The sequence below is a fragment of the Abramis brama genome, assembly GCF_963993115.1.
Source record: "Abramis brama genome assembly, chromosome: 4".
NCBI classification, from domain to species: domain Eukaryota; kingdom Metazoa; phylum Chordata; class Actinopteri; order Cypriniformes; family Leuciscidae; genus Abramis; species Abramis brama.
In genome coordinates, this window is record NC_139966.1 from 43,577,898 (window position 1) to 43,595,468 (window position 17,571).

General features: G+C 38.8%; 2 protein-coding genes across 7 annotated transcripts in view; both read left to right on the forward strand.

Moving 5' to 3' along the window:
• The window catches only part of bltp3b (bridge-like lipid transfer protein family member 3B), a 30,662-nt gene extending 19,857 nt beyond the window's left edge, over window positions 1-10,805 (forward strand). The window contains exons 15-22 of one of the 2 annotated variants that reach the window (XM_084110914.1): window positions 1,726-1,865; window positions 2,132-2,286; window positions 2,441-2,591; window positions 2,676-2,714; window positions 6,709-6,965; window positions 7,134-7,245; window positions 7,472-7,632; window positions 9,017-10,805. In XM_084110914.1, the coding sequence (XP_083967040.1) occupies window positions 1,726-1,865; window positions 2,132-2,286; window positions 2,441-2,591; window positions 2,676-2,714; window positions 6,709-6,965; window positions 7,134-7,245; window positions 7,472-7,632; window positions 9,017-9,157 (1,156 nt within the window). In that variant the 3' untranslated portion in view covers window positions 9,158-10,805. The remainder of the gene's footprint in view (window positions 1-1,725; window positions 1,866-2,131; window positions 2,287-2,440; window positions 2,592-2,675; window positions 2,715-6,708; window positions 6,966-7,133; window positions 7,246-7,471; window positions 7,633-9,016) is intronic. The other variant, XM_084110915.1, reaches the window with a different exon arrangement.
• Window positions 10,806-12,996: 2,191 nt separating this feature from the next.
• anks1b (ankyrin repeat and sterile alpha motif domain containing 1B) overlaps window positions 12,997-17,571 on the forward strand; it is a 165,011-nt gene continuing 160,436 nt past the window's right edge. For all 5 annotated transcript variants that reach the window (XM_084111782.1, XM_084111787.1, XM_084111788.1 and 2 more), the window contains exon 1: window positions 12,997-13,481. In XM_084111782.1, coding sequence (XP_083967908.1) covers window positions 13,351-13,481 — 131 coding nt within the window. In that variant the 5' untranslated portion in view covers window positions 12,997-13,350. The remainder of the gene's footprint in view (window positions 13,482-17,571) is intronic.

Genomic DNA, 17,571 nt, shown 5'->3' on the forward strand with positions numbered 1-17,571 from the left:
AGTAAAGACATCGTTAAAATAGTCCAAGTGACTACAGTGGCTCAACCTTAAGTTTATCAAGCGACGAGAATACTTTTTGTGCGCAAAAAAGCCTAAAATAACGACTTTATTCAACTATTAATTTTCTTCGGTGTGGGCCTCTGACGAGTTCACGAGAGCGCCACGACCCATGTGCGAGAACTGAGATGATGCTCATTTGATGGGAAAGTGTGAAAGGTAAGCCATTCATTTTGCGGCATTGGTAAGGCACTTTTACGTTTTCTTATTGGTTTCTCACGATTCGGACATCCTAGAAATGCACACTTTAGAACCATCTTAAACACTACATCGAGACCCATCTTCTCAGTTCTCGCGCATGCGTCATGGTGAACTCACGTCAGAGGTCCACACAGAAGAAAATTAATAGTTTCATAGTAACATTTTGAGCCACTGTAGTCATTTGGACTATTTTAATGATGTTTTTACTAATTTTTCTGGACCGGCAGAATACAATTACCTAGAAGCCAATGGAGGAGTGAGCCAGCTCTCAGATTTCATCAAAAATATCTTAATTTGTGTTCCGAAGATGAACGAAAGTCTTACGGGGTTGGGACAACATGAGGATGAGTAATTATTACTGACAGAATTTTCATTTTTGGGTGAACTAACCCTTGAAGAAATGAAATCATTACATACTCTGAGATGTTACAGCGGTGTCCAATTCGTGAACAAGCTGATTCTTTTCAATGAACTTTGTTAAATCGTTTTAACACAGAAATCGAACTGAATGATTCATTCATTCATGAATTGGACTGATCAGATTGCATCTGTTCTCGAGTCAACAACTCACTGACTCAAATGATCTGGTCAGAGCGAGTTATAAAATGAAACGTTTTCTTATTTGGAGATCAATACATATTAAGCGTCTGCATAATAATGCTTATTGACTAGTGCTGGCTACTTCACAATTCAAAATAATTCATAACGATGTCAGACTGAGCGATGTCGGACAAGGCCCATACTGTAGAATATATGTAGGGTGCCTCGCTTTGTGCCTGACAGGCTAATTCGTTTTAAAGGTCTATGAAGTTAAGATTAGAGGTATGTTTGATATCATCAGTCTTTGAGACACACCTTTTCAGTTTTCGGCATAGAATTGAATCTGGTCTTCATTACGGGATTGTGAGTTTTGTAGCTTTGTTTTATAATTGAATGTGAATTGCATAAATAAATAATATAAATGAACAGAATGTTATTAAAGTATGTGTGTGTATTTGGGAGTAAAACCCAATACACAACTGCTTCCTTGCTCTGAATGTGATTTATGGGTGGTGTGTGTTTGTTTAATCTTTCTTCTGAAGGAAAGGCAGTTTATCAGTGGTCTCTGACCTCTTAACCTCCACGCACAGCAGGTCTACCTCCTTATATTCCATGTCCAACATGTAAGGCACCCTCTGTAGGACTCTGTGCCCATCAGTGTGCGTGTGAATGTTTGTGGACAAAACCGTGGTATTGGTATTGTGATTGTGGTCATTTCACACTAGCTTGTCCCTTGTAGTGTTGTGCGTAAAACCGTGGACGTGTTCCGACTCTGTTTCTGACTGGTGTTTTGATTTTGCCTAAAAATGTTTTGTTCATGCTATCATTTTTTTTAATTTTATTATCATTCTTGGTGTTCTTTATATTAGCACTGACATGTGCTCACTGTATTCACTTTTTCCTGCTTTTTTTGCATGTACTCTGCAGTGGTCGTTTGATGCAGGGCAAGTCACAGTCGAGTTTCGCCGTGTCCTTTAAGAACATGAAGAAAAGTCCTTCGCTGCAGTCTCTGGATGATCTCTCCATAGACAGCTACTCACTGGAGGACTGTGACCTGCTAGAGAGAGGTACATGCACTCCAGAACACCATGTTTCACTGATGTGTATTCTCTTATACCAGAGCTGTATTACGTTAGTGACCACAAGGGGGCTGTATTGTAACATCTATAGGTTTGGGCTATTGTTGTGTTTCATCATAACCACAAATTCATTCAGATTTAGCGCAAGCTACACATCAGGTCCAGGCGTGATGGGAAATTTATAATTGATTTTTATATGCAGTTACACTCTCTCGCTCTAATCAAATAATATGCATGTGTGTGTTTTGTTATAGATGATGTATCGATCTCTGGCTTTAAGGACGCTCTAAATGAACAGAATTCCACAGAAGGGGCTAATGTGAGTCTCGCTCAGGAGGCAGATGAGGCCCAGTCACCTGACGCCATCAGCGCTGCCTCACAGAGCATAGACGAACCCACAAAAGACCTTGTAATTTCTTCTCTCCTTTCATTCCTCTTTTCCCAAGTTAACTTTTTTGTTATTCTGAATGAAAATAATGAGATTGTAAGTACATTATCTATGCATCTACAGTGTTAGTAATGTGTTGCCATGTATATAATACCTGTATTGCATGCGTTTGCAGGTGTCGGTACTGGTTTTAAAGGTTCACTCGGTCTGCTGTTCTCTGGATCTGAAGGGTGATGACACAGCAGTAGCTCTGGAGGTGGGGCGGATCCAACCCAATCAGCTCGGCAACGTCAGTTTGCGGCAGTATCTTAGCAACCGCAGCCTGGGTAAGACCGTTTGACACCTGTGTTTGTGTGTGCACGTGTGTCAATGATACACCTGATAAACCCTTGCTGTTTGCGTTTTTTCAGGTTTAGTGTCTTCAGCATCAGCCACTCAGAGTGGTGAAGGTACTTTAAGTGTGTATCTTCATATGTTTACATAGTGTGTGTTTGTGCGCACGACACGTTTGTGAGTGTAGATGCTGTCGGTGAGTTTGCACGAGTTGTGTGTGTTGTGTGATCACTCTCCCAGCACTTTTTGTGTTTGGTTTGAACACAAACACTACAGTTTGGGGTCAGTTAGATTTTTTGATGTCTTTGACAGAAGTCTCTTATAACCACCAAGGCTGCATTTACTTGATTAAAAATGCAGGAAAACAGTAATATTGTTAATTTTTTTAACAATTTAAAACAACTTTTTACTATTTTAATATATTTTAGAATGTAAGTTATTCCTGATGCCAAGCTGAATTTTCAGCATTATTTCTCTAGTCTTCAGCGTCACATGATCCTTCAGAAATCAGTCTAATATGCTGATTTGCTGTTCAAGAAACATTTATTATTATTATCAATGTTGAAAACAGTTGTGCTGCTTAATATTTTTGTAGAATACGTGATGCTTTTTCATTCTTTGATGAATAGACAGTTCAAAAGAACAGTTTTTTAATCTAAAAATAGAAATCTTTTTTAACTTTATTAATATCTTTACTGTCACTTTTGATCAATTTAATGCATCCTTACTGAATAAAACTATTAATTTCTTAAAAATAAAATTTAAAAAACTGACCTGACCCCAAATTTTTGACTGGTAGTGTACCTATTGTACGTATCTTCATAAACGACTAGTTGGTGGATTGGTCAAACTAATTGCAAAAAAATGTATTTGTCAATTGAGAAATTTAAGCTTCTTTAATATTAATATCTAATATTTAGCTTTAGTGCTTCTAGTAGCAGTGCTTTAAAGGGGTGTTTTAGAGACTCGGTACATTTACATGAGAATGATGTACTAAAAACTGAAAAGTTTTTCCTTTGTTTTTTTCACGTACAGACAACAACGTTGTCAAAACTATCCCGGTTGACACGGATCCGCGAAATTGATCAAAAACGTTGTATTATGCATGCCAGGCTAGTAGTTAGCCAGTAGTAGATGTCACTTTGTAAAGAAACTACACGCCTATAAACTGAACACTTAATACGCTTGTGCATGAAGTCACAATTTTCACAAATTCACATTTTTTGTAAAAACGTGCACTTTGAAACCCGTTTTCAAAAGTTTGCGTTTTCAGTCCCCCCAAAACGCATAAAAAGTTTTCAGTTTTTAGTAGGGCTGTTCCCTTTAGAGGCTTAGTCGACCAAGATTTCATTAGGCAGTTAACTCCACAGGCGAAGTCACGCAGTCCGTGATGGTCCTTGTGGTAATTACAGTATGGCGTTTGCCTATCATCCATCCATCTCAAAAATGGCTTATCGTTTGAAACATGTAAGTAGTAGAAACTTTACATAACCGCTGTAATGTTAACCTAGATAAATGTGCGCTATTATTAGGCGCATAACCAAGTGTTCGTGCAGAGTGCGGAACGGGTTTACTATTATTTATTTGTGTATATTCATAATAACAAAAGGTTGTACTTTTGTAAAATAAAGAAAACAAACAGGATGTGCTTTCTGCCCTCTCGGTCTCTGTGAACTGCAGCGTGTCACTTAAATGAACTGAAACTCAGCGTATAGGCTACTTGCCTTACTGACTTGAAAAAAATATTATTTTTTTTTTAAATTGAAATGTCTACTGTTAAACAAACCAATTAAAGTCGAAAACAAATCTGTATGAGGTGCATTTCTCTCCATAGGCGCGTCCACTACATGGAGATGACGAGTCAACATCATCTTCATCTTTGCAGCCGACACTGATTCAGAAAACACTAGTTTATTAATTAATTTAACAATTAAAATGTCTCCTTGCTATTTTTTTCCGACACATTCATAATCATTACTTTTGCCTTTTTGGCTTTATGTGTGAGCTTAAGCGTGAGACATGAGCTATATTCTGCCACCCAGTATATATTTATGTAATTAAATTAATATAAACGTGCGATTAGTCGACTAGTGGCTTAAATGAACGACTACTAGTCGACTTGAAAAGTCTTTAGTCGGGGGCAGGCCTAGTTGTAGGTAAACAGCACCTCAGTCAGTGGACAAATACTGTTCATTTAAATAAGAGCCTTTTTTCAGCAGTATAATAAGTTTGTGTGATGTGTGAATTGTAATGGGGCATTTTTCTCGCCCACTGCTCCCAGCTCTTCCCTTTCATCCTCTCTCGCTCTCTTCCTTAGCTGCTCTGGTTTTGTGCTGTCGTTTCTCTGCTGTCACAGACCACTGGGTTCTGCAGTACCAGAATTGCTGGTTCAGGAGACTTTGTACACACATAAACACACACATACTCGCTCTCGTCTTATCTAGGCTGCTTCAGAGCACTGCCTCTTTCCTCTCCAAGCAATAATCTGTAGGCTTTTCCATGCTCAGTTTCTCTTGACTGATTCTGCTAGCCTCTGTTTTTCAGTCCGTTTCCCTGTATCTCTCTCTCACCTGCTCCCATGTTCTCTATTTTCAGTTATTCTCACTCATTCACTTTCCTCTTGCAGAATTCTTGCTGTTCTTCAGTATCTGCACTTGGTAGGGAAAGTGCTGCGTTTGCTTGTTTTATTCACAACTGTTGAAAGATTAATTAAATGTTCAGCTAGGAATGACAGGAATGATCACTTCTATCTCTTGTAATGATGGTCTTTCCAACTCCACTATTTCCAGAGGACATTGAAGAAATGAACGTTTGATATCACAAACATGACGTGCAAATCTCTTTTTGTTCTAGAGCAAAACAATTCAAACTCATTCACATGCACAAAAGCGATGAGATGAGATTTCTATGAGAAATCTTTCAATGAGATTTCTATTCATTACCACAAGCATTGTTGCGCTGACATTTTGGGTTCAATGCATAATTTAAAAGCAGCGTTTCAATGTTTTGGATTTGTCTATTTTTAGACTGGTAGCTGTCTCCCGTGTCCCGCTTTCCCGTCTGAATCCACAGCCTGTGCAGTGGTCCCTTGACTTCCACTCATTAGTGATCCCTTGGTTTCCTGCATGACTGTGTACACATTCATGTGTTCTTGTAGTTCCAATGCTTATCGCATTGCATGGAGAAACATGGAGTAGATGGTGTTTTCATCATGTGGATCTTCATTATTGCGTGCATTTTTTTGTAATGGCATCTATGCTTAAGTATTAAGGGGCATTGACACTGACAGAGACCTGGAATCATTCGTTTTCAATGAGAGCAACAGGAACTGTACTTGAGAAATGTTTAACGTTATGCAAATGTGAAGCGACGCGTCAGGCTATCCAGCAGCAGGAACACTTACTATCGACCTAAAATCTCTTTCTGCCTTTAAGTGCACCTGGTAGGCTTGTACCTTCGAGTTAGGCTTTCATTATTATGACTCATTACAATGCTCTCTGAAATGTTTGATTCTGATTGGTCAGTCACAACATTTCAAGGTCTGTTATTTCCTGATAATGACCATCGTCAATAGCAATGCTATACTATATAAAAGTCTGCTCATCCATGTAACTGAAGCCAGCGCTTCTTTTGTGATGTTGTGTGCAGAATAGCTCTCGCTTGTTTCATACAAAAGGAGCTGGTACAATCTTGTGTCTGAAACGGTTATCGGTTGTATTCAAAAAAATGAAATCAGAGGACTTCGGTATTAATAGTACTGTACTATCATTGTAGCTTTTTAATGGATTATAAATGTAAATTATTGGTGTAAAATATGATACCATCAATATCATAGATCAGTTTTCCATCATCAACCCATCCCTTACGACATCACAACTCAGCAGCTTGTGTAAGCTAGAATTCTGAGTTTCTCACTTGCTCTGTCATTCATGTGCTGAGAAATCGCAATTGCGATATTTCCAAACTCACTCTGTCAGTGTGAACGAAGCATTTCATGGCTCAAAACTGAAAACCTTTAAACGAACAAAACATTTTTGACACCACAATCCAAATCTGTGAAAGATGACATCAGGACATTACTTCATTTCTAATTGTATTTGTTTCTCGCAGGCTCTGGGTCAGGGTCTGACCCCAGCATGGTGTTATTAAATCCAGAGGTGCAAGTAAGGCTGGAAAGTGGCCCGGGGGCTGCGGTTCACTCTCCTCTCGCAGAACAGAACGGCTTCCTGCAGTGCCGCCTACAGGCCTTCAGTGCCGACTTCCTCATGACATCACTGCGAAACCTCGCCCTCTTCCTGGGGGATGACTCCGCCTCCCAGGTCCTCCCCATGGAGATCGCCATCAAAGATACACACGTGAACCTCAAGGTACATTTAGACATTGTCATATTTCACAACACAATTATATCATGGCCAAAAGAATGATAGATATCAGTATTATCGCAATGTCTATCGAAATTAACATAATGGTATCAGTCAAATTCAACTTTCACTTTGTTTATTTAGTGTCCTCGACATGTTATGTGTTTAAATCAGGATGATGGTCCCCGTGACAAAGCGTCAGAGCCCGAAGCCACGCCCATCGCCGTGCATATTCATAATCTGCTTATCCATCGTCAAGATGACGGCTCATTCAGCATTGGACGAGGTTATTCATGTCCCTTACTTCTTGTTTATCTCTTCCTGCTCCCTTTTTCACTCCTAAACTATAATAGTTCCTTGTAGCATTTCCCCCCATTTAAATCCCTCTGGCACATGCATGCACTCTCTCTTTTACTTTAAAGTTTGCCTCCATTTTGAACTATTTTGAAATAGGATTAAAGCTCAGGAATGCACGTTCTAAATGCATCCCTCCCCTCTCTCCCCTCGGACAGCTGAACGCGCTGCGGACCCAAAGCTTCAGAAGGCGGGGCATGTGAATGACAGCAGGCTCAGTTCTGTCCCTGAAGTTCCTGTAGGTGTGGCCAGTCAGCCGAAAGCCACTCAGACTGCACCTCTGTCACACACAAGCCCCACCCCCTCAAGTAGAGAACAGGTACAATTTGCGATATGTACATTTTGCATGATGTACTGCATCACAGGGTAAAACTGCAGCTTTATGTGAACGTTTTACTTTGCGCCTTGTATACAAATGTATGTCTGTAAGTCTTTTTACCATGTCTTGGTTTGCCTGTTTTAACCCTCTAAAGCCTGACATATGAAATCATACCCAGAAAAATTAGATTAGTTCTTTTTAAAGGCACACTATGTAATTTTTTGCCGCTAGAGGTCACTTATTCAAAACAAAGGCGTAGCTTGATGACGCCTTGATTTCAGCCGGTGGAGAATACGACGGGACTCGTGCAGAAATCATAGTCATGGATAACCGGTAATGTATTAAGGTTACGAAAGCCGCTGGAGTGATGAGAGACAAGCGCGACATACGGCTCGAGAGCAGTGGAGCTTTTATTATGCCGCTTCTGCTTCTTCCGGTCATGCGTATGTTTTATCATATTAGATACATTTGAGTGTGATGAAAGTTGTTATAATGCTACTCTGTGCGTTTGCTCGGCGGCTACTATATGAGACACTTGTTGCACACTGCAGTGAGCTAGATTGATATTAGGTATGGTAAAAATGGTACTCGCGTACCAAAAATGGTACTTTATTACTTTTTAAGTTCACAAATCAACAAAATATATAACATTGTTCTGGTGGTTTTTGGATATTTTAATCCAAAAATCTTACATAGTGTGTCTTTAAATTAAAGTTTATTTAACCTTTAGACAAAATATGAAAAAGAATTAAAAAAAAGTTTAAAAAAGGGCATATTATATTTGATACATCAGACTTTTATGTTTCATATAGAGATAGGGAGCTCATACTCAAGAAGAAGAGAAAAAGCTGAGGCCCAAAATATGCAAGTTTAGTGCAGTTTATATGACCAAAAAGTAAAATGAAATTATATTAGCTTGTAATGTAAGTCAGTGAGATCTTTATAACAGTGTAACAAACAGACTACTTGCATAAAACGCATATAAATGTCAGTTACTTTATTTCTTCCTTCCAATAATATGTCTTAAGATGATATTTAAATGCTTTGTTTCATGATCAAAGCGCTGTAGTTTTTATTGTGGGTGCAAAACATGTAATGCAACATGTAAAACAATGCAATGCAATTATAATAATGATTGAGAGATAAACATACAAATAAATGTTCCTTAAAAGCATGTTTATCATATTCGATGAACACATTTAAAAACATTTAAAAACCCTGATTAATATTTATAAATGGACCTCAGATAAAAAATAAAATGACAAAAAGATGACCCCTTTAACATCAATTACACAATAGCAATTATCTTTCAAGCAAAGCATCCAGGCTGATAAACCATAAACACTTTTGTGTGCCAAGCTAATGATCTTTTCCATCCACACAGCTGCTCGTGGAGGAGAATGAATGCTTGAAACTGGAGCTGTCCAAAGCCAAGATGGCGCTAGCGGAAGCCCAGATGGAGAAAGACTCTCTCCAGCATCAAATGAAGAGTCTCAAACTCACCAGCGGGGGCAGCAACAGCTAGTGGCAGTGCATGTGTGTGTGTGCATACAGGACAGACACTCGCCACAGGGGGGCAGCAGAGTGCTTGGAGGGGCCCGGCGCCGGAAAAACTCTAAACTCTGCAGCCGATTGGAGAATGGAGAATGTGTGCCGTGAGCTCTCACTTCACTCTGGAACCAGACTTTATAATCGGTGGCATCTGCTCTTAAAGAACAGTGTTCTTTACTATAGTGTACACACAAAGCTTCAGAATCAGAAAAAGTCAAGAAAAAAAAAAAACACTTCGGACAGCCTGTGGAAATTTCACTTTCTCTTGATGTTTTGTTGCTCTCTTCCTGTTTTTATTATTTCTTTCACTTCATTTCTTTGTGTCTGTGAGGTCTGCAGATAGACCCCTTAAATTATCATGGGAAAGTGTAAAGAGGTGATAAATGCACATTCTTTATCTCTCTCTCGCTCTCTCTCTAACCAATCATACACAGTGTTGCAGCACATTCCACCCTTGACCTTTAACCCCAGGACAGTCTTACACACTGTCAGGGTGTGTGATGTTGAATGTCATATCTTTGGAGGAATGTCTTAAGTTAATTTGCACTGTTTCCGAACTCTTTTGTTTAACAAGAATTAAAAAAATAATATTTAGCAACTAATAAATTTGTGTTTATGTATAGTAATTGTGAAATACAAGAATGTTTTTTTTTTTAATAAGTGCGATTGAATCGGTGTAGGCAACATTTTTACAATTCATTCTTATGTTAGTGTCTCAAAAACTGTAAAAATGTTTTCGGAAATATTTATGTTCACGAACACACTACAGGATTTGCATAGCACAAGTTGATTTGTCTTACTATATGAACAGATGTGTTGAGGTTTGCAGGTATCGGTTCAGTATTTGTAACTAAATGCAGTGTCATTCCATGTTTGTCTTTTTAGTTGAACATTTGGACTGCAACAGTCATAATAGGAGATTAATTATTAATTTACAGGTGTTTAATTTACTTTGAACTTGGAATGTTTAGCCTTTGCTTTGTCACATTGTTGATCTGATTACCAGCATTTCTGCACAAAGAAAAAATAAAAACAGAGCTGGATGTTGGAAAGCAGCTCAACATATGCATTTGTGGGAATTCTAAGAGGTTGTGTTCGGTTGGCTTTTCTTATTTATGCTTTAAAAGAGAAAAGCCTATCTAGTTATTATGGAATACAATGAATGCAAAAATGTTCTTTGCTCTCTCTCCTGCCCTTGTTTTTCCTCTCGACAGCGGCCTCTACAAGTGCCTGTGTCTGCACACCTTCTCCAGTCCAGAGGTTCTGCTTGATTTTTCTCTCACATCTTGTTCTCTAAATGAATGTTTTGATGCTCTTCACAACACAAGCTTCCATCTGGAGAACATTTTTCAGATGTTTGGACTTGAACATTGAGAGCTGGATGACAAACACCTGATTGTAGGAAACCAAAACTTTTCTTCTGTAGTGCTAGGCCTCACCCCTATAACACTAGCCCCGCCTCAATATGTAATAGACACGCCTCTTAGAGATGGAGTCCCGCCTCTTTAGCACAAATGATGAACAATGATGCTCAATCAAGCAAACTTAAGAAATTATGATTTCTTGTTACTGTCAGAAGCTGCTGAAGTACTGAGACATGAAATAAAGCTTAAAACATTTTATTCATGGGTTTCAGCTCTGCTCTTTTTTTTGTGATGATTAATGATGTTCCATATTTCATATGTATCAGATGTTGTCACACATGCTCTCAATCACATGCTTACCTACTTACATTTTTTTTTTACCTCATCAATTTATACATTTGTTTTCTTTTTATTAAAATATAACTTGATCTTGACTTCAAATGAAACAACAGGCTTCTCTATTTTTCATGAATCAATTTCACTGTTGTGAATTGATTGTACACTGTTGGATGTACGTCACAATACTATGTTACAAGGTGGCGAATTCGTATGATGTGAGTCGTACAAAAACGTATGATTATTAGAAATAAATATAAACATAAAGGTCCACCCCTAAACATGTCCATAATTGGGATTCACGAAGACGAATGCATGAGATTGTACGCATTCATACGAATTAGCCACCAATTCACCAAAATGTAAAATAGTAACGAATTTCAATGAGATTGTATTGAAAGAAAAGATCTGTCGCTACTTCTGTAACATCGTGACCTTAAACCATGTTGCTTTGTGTGATGTTTTCCTTACTTTTCGCATTTTAACTGGTATCCATAACTAGTACGATTTCTAAAGTGATGAAATGGGAGCTAGACTGTGTATCATGCTTTTACTTCCACAATGGTTTGACTTCTACATGGACTTGTGACTTTTTGGGCGATGAATCACTTTTGCTAGGTGCTACTTAAAAGGTCACTTTTCCCCCGGGTTTCCAAAAAAAAAGTCTTTCCGTCGGTGTAATCTCAGTTTGGTTTGGCTTCACCTTCATACAACCTCAATCTCATGTGGTACTCTCATGAATTGCAAAGCCAGGCCTACAAGTGTGTGTGTGCTCGCACTTTATGCATTGCCTATTAAGGCAGATGAATACTGCTCTGTTTGCTGCTCTATGGAGGAGTTTATTCCTGGAGTTCGAAACTAAATAGACACTGAACACCCGCTTGTTTTTGTGCGAGTAATGGAGAGCGCTTGCACACAACTGCCTCATAAGATCCGGTTGTTTCTGTTTCTTGGCAAAGTCGAAATGATTCTGTCCAACACCCAGTGGGCCTGCAGCTGCCTCTCTCTCTCTCTCAAACACACACACACCAGATCATCTCTTTCATTTCTTGTGTTCCTCTTCCAGTATTTAGCACTGTTTTTTTTCCCTCTCTTCAAGACTTCACAGCTGAACGGCACAGGAAGTAATGCTTTGGAGATGTTAGTGAAGTAAACAACACCCTGAGAAAACCTGTAATCTGTGTTCATTCAGTATTTCAATATTGTAGCTCAGAAATATACAAGCTCTTATAAAAAAGCACAGTGGTGGTTCCATGGAAGAATTATGGAATTGTATTGTGAATTTCATGGCAATTTAGTGTATACCATTGTATTTAATGGTGTTTAATTAGATTGCAATCTGATTAATGTATTTATATGTATTAAGCTAACAATTGTTGATTCCCGGAACATTCCGTGAACGTTATTTTATGCTTGTAAAATGAACTTAAAAATAAAGTTTCTAGAACATTATTATTTGGTTCCCCAAATAATAACCAACTAGAACAAAGTACTAACAATAGGGGGAATATTCCCAGCTGTTAGTGTTTTTCCAGTTTCTACAAGCTTCAATATTGGCTTAATCCAGTTATGACAATTGTAAAATCTTGAGTATGAGAAATGCTTATTTCAAATAGAATTTATTATTATTAATTAAACATGTTTACATGAATTTCATTTTCTATTCCATGTCCATATTCTTGTTCATGTGTAGAATAAATACAGTTGATTCTTGATTGTCCCCAAATAGAAGGTTACAGTAGGCTATATCCTTGCAAGAAAAGAAAAACATCTACCAGTTACCTTGCTGTATCATATCATGGTAGGCCTACATTACCATTAGTAGTATTACCATCTCTCCACCATAGTACAGTGTGTAAACGTTCCTTAAATATGATATGATATCTTCTCGTGTGCCAATGAACTCAAAACAAGGTTACAGTAACAGGGTTTCATTGACTACACGCCCAGCCAGAGCAGCTCTCTCCTCTCGTAACGAAAGACTGCCATATAGGAACTGAAAGAGAGAAAAGACTGATGCTGGGCCGCCCTGCTGTCGGTACAACGGCGCGCGCGCGCACACACACACACATAGAGAAAGAGAGCGAGAGAGAGGGAGAGAGAGAGAGAGAGAGAGAGAGAGAGAGAGAGAGAGAGAGAGAGAGAGAGAACAGCGTGTGTACGGTGACCGAGAGCGCACGGACAGAACTGCTGCTGGTGAGTGTGCTTTAACCCTCGTCTCCAGGCAACCGGCCCGTCTGGAGGACCGAATCCTCCCGTTCAGCTCAGCTGCACCGGGACCGCGTTACAGTAAATATCCGGTGCATCATTCCATCATTGAGCCCCGGTATGGACTAGCGGCTTTATTCGTACAGCAGCGCACGGCGGAGCGTCTGGTTGTCGGTAACATGCTGCAGAAATACTAATAGGAAACCTCGCCGTTCAGTCCGGATTGTTTTTGTTCTCGTGGATTAAACTTGTGTCCGGGATGGGGAAGGAGCACGAGCTGCTGGAGGCGGCGCGGACCGGGAATGTGGGGCTGGTGGAGAAGCTGTTGAGTGGGAAGAAAGGACTGCTGGGCTCGGGCTCCGGCTCCATACCTCTGCCCGGGTTACTCAGGTATGAAAACAGACCATAGCGGACAAGTTTATTTCTGTGTGTCGTCGGATAAAAGGGTTTTCCTGGAGCCCACCGGTTCCGTGCTGTTTATCAATACAGACAGAGGGATTGCAGTTGCTTGAGCAATGCAATACATCACACACACCCACTCTAGGCATCCCCGACCCACTGCGCCCCTCATACAATGTGTGTGTCGGGATATATGGGAGACTGTTGAGACATATTTTGTTTCAACGTCTGTAACTCAGTGTTCTTTTGCGCTGCATATCTCAAATTTTGATGTCATTCACATATTTGTCTGATTCAAATGACCGCAGTTTATAAATCCACAACTTTTCCATAAACTGTGCACATTAGTGTCAAGTACAAAGAGTGCTGTTGTTTGTCATCTTAATGAACACTAATAGAGTTTAATTCTGAGAAAATCTCACATGTGTCTCCCCTGGGGTTTCAGAAGAGATCGCCTCCAACTGTGCTTGGGTTTGCCAAGACAGCAAAGTCTGCTGTCAAAAGCCTGAGATTATGGTATTAAAGGGGATAGTTCACTCAAAAATGAGAATTCTGTCATTATTTACTCCCTTATGTCATTCCAAACCGGTATGACTCTATTCTGTGGAACATAAAAATATGATATTATAGATGGAAGTAGGCTATAACCAAAACTGTTTTATTTTTATTTTATTTTTTTAATCTGGTTACCAACATTCTTCAAAATGTCTTCTTTTATGTTCCAAGAAAGTCATGCAGGTTTGGAACGATACGAGGGTGAGTAAATGATGGCAACGTGTTCCAGTTTTCTAGTTCATTGAACTGTCCCTTTAACCCGAGCATTTCTCAATAAATACTTCCCAAAATGATCTGGGCTATACAATGATCTGTCCACATTCATTTCATAGCTCTGTACCAGAGGGGGCAATGGGACGGGAACATGATGAGGGGGGCCCACCACAGTCCTTTCTGATATAGCATTGGGCCTGGTTGAGGAGTGGTGAAGCCCACCCATAAAAATGTTGTCCCAGGTCCCATGAAAATTAGAACGACAGCCCTGTCTTGCATGTCTCATTTTTATGCCTCCTAAAACATTTTAGGAGAAACTTTAGGAGAGACTAAATAGATATTTAAAGGGGTAGTTCTCCCAAAAATGAACATTCTGACATTCTGTACTTGCCCTTGTCATGTCATTCCAAACCTGACTTTCTTTCTTCGTTGGAGCACAAAAGAAGACATTTTAAGAAATGCCCATGTAATGATTAGTCCAGTGACCAATTTTGGACCCCATTGTCTTTCATTATATGGATAATTATCCTTTTTTGTTGCAGTACATAACAGGGAAATCATATTCATATCTCAAATAACAACAAATAAACAAAGTAGAATAAACAGATAGTAGAATAAAAACACCTTTTAAATGAATCACATCTTTAAAGCTGCAGTCCATAGCTTTTTGGGGTTAAAGATAATCTAAAATACTTTTTTGAACAAGTACATAACCAGCCAGTGTTCAACACTATCTGCTTGCCGTAGCTCGATTCAAAATAGTAAACCTGTAATAATGTTTTTAATTCCAGTGGTACTGGTGGATTTCCGCGGGAAATTTGAGCATGTCTTAGCGTCAATACGTGACATCTGTACACATAAAGAAGGTGTCTCGGCTAGTAGGTTATATTGAGTGTGAGGATGTTAGAGGTGGAGATTTATAGCCTTTTCTCACAGCACTTGATATAATTAAACTTATCAGTTTGATGGCGGATCCAGAAAGGTTCAAACGACAAACACCAGTGATAACTGGAGATTCACCCATAGTAAAACGCGAAAGACTTAAGAGAAAAAAAGAGACTACAACTGGGCCCATGTGAAAACAAGGACAAATATCGGAAGGGCATTAAATGTAGTCACGCAATGCTGATGTTGTTAACATTAACAATTTGAGAACAAAGTATAATTTGCATGGTTTGACGTGATATGATAAGCGATCATTAGATTTAATCAGCGCAATTTACTGAAATGCTTTTTTTCCCCTTAGTTGGTCAGAACAAAAGTGGATGTTACGTACTTGTTCAGACGACATTTTCCGGTGAAAATTCTTACGTTGGTCATACTTCCAAAAAGTACAATCTGTGATTGTGAATGCCAGTATCCACACCGGCGCGGTGATTGACAGCCGCACATTCTCCACAAAACATTGGATTCATCCGCGCTGTGCCATGCCGAGGCACAACGCACGTAAAGTTGATAATTCCGCGAATAACTGCAATTGCAGATTTCGAACAGAGATGGCGACAAAGAGGAAAAACTACGGACTGCAGCTTTAAATAAACCCATAAAGCATTAACAATCTTTTTTTATTTAAAAAATTTAGGGATGACATTAGAGAGCTTAATTCAAGAAGGAATAATGGAAAACACAATGGAGATTTAAACCGTTTTTGTTTATGAATGAAACATTTAGTATATACAAAATAATGACGTTGGTAACATTTTCAAGAGATAAATGATCAGGTTTTTCATTATAAAACAAAGCCTATCTTTGAGAACAAAGGAGTGGATTGTTTCTGGAGGCTAAAAATAACTTAAATCAGCCCAGAATTAATTTTCTTATTTATAAAATGTATTATTTGTTTATTTATTTTTATTGGACAATCTCATTAGCTTTTTGTGTGTGTGTGTGTGTGTGTGTAATTTGTTGAATGCTGTTATTTATAACCAATTGGTTAATGGAGGTTTAATGAAGCCTCATAAAAGGACAAAATCCTTCATTTCTTAATTTCAGAACAAACTTTAACACTCTGTATTGTTAGTGTAATGAGTGATTTCTCCAGGATAGCATGTGTTGCTTGGCTTGTGTGTGTTGCATCCCTCTATGGTGTGTTTTATCAGCTGTTCTTGTATGGTTCTCTATGATCCCGGGAACATGTTATCTTCACATCTATCTTCACATCAATATGTAAAATGACAAGTGTGGAGCAGAGAGAAGCAAACGTATGCTTGGGGAATGGCCAGGCAGAGATGGGGGGAAGGGCACCTGGGAACGACATGCCTGTTCGCGTCTGTGTGAGCTTGTGAGCGAGAGAGGCCGATCGAGCAGAGAAGTGTGCCACCCGGCTCAGACATCACCAGCCACCTCGCTGGTTAAAACAGCGAGTACAATCAATGACGCGCATGTGCTGCCGGGACAAAAGATCCCTCTCCCTGCTAATCGGCATTTTTCCAGTGAAACGGCTGACGTAATCTCACTGCTCCTCTAATTTAGGGCGCAGAAGACATATTCTGTTGTTTTGTGGTGAATCCTTATGGTTTGTGTGGTTGGATGGTGGGAAGTGTGTTTGTGTTTTTCTCTTATTGGGTCAGGACTATTGGCCGGAGGAATGGGACAGTGTGGTACAGCGCGGGGTCTGGCTCTGTCCATCTGTCCACAGTGCTGGAAGTTGTGCCGTTATCTCTCTGAGAGCTCTGCAGTGTCACAGTTAGTGACGGAGCATCGCCCAGGGAGGTTTCACATGGCCTTATCTGAAAATGAGGATGGCTCTATGACAGGTTAAAGGTCACTTGAAGAAGTTGAGAGATGTGATTATATTCAGAATGGAATAGATTTTTTTTAAATGATAGAAATTCACATGACCTTATTAAAGTGAATATGTGAATTAATATATATATTAATGTTATTAAATGTAAATTTCCAAAGTATTTTTAATATTTAAAAAAAAAGAAGTTATTTTTAGGGATGCACATATCAGTACCATGTCTGTTGTTTGCCGATATTAGATTTATTTTTATTGATCAGTTTAAACTAATGATTGGATATTTAATTGTATGCTAAGTTTTTTTACATTTAGATAACATTTGCCATCAACTAACGCTCATTTAAAGTTAATCTTTAATATTGCTGTTTAATATAAATTTTTAGAAAATCTCAAAATGAACATTATAATGTTGTGATGTCTCAATTCACTTGCAGCATTTAAAGTGACTGGCTTTATTTATTAGTTTTTTTTATTCAGACAAAATAGTTAGCAATTTTAATATCTTGAAATTTAACAAATGAATATGACAAATATTAAATTACAAAAAATGTATATGAAATTAATTATGTT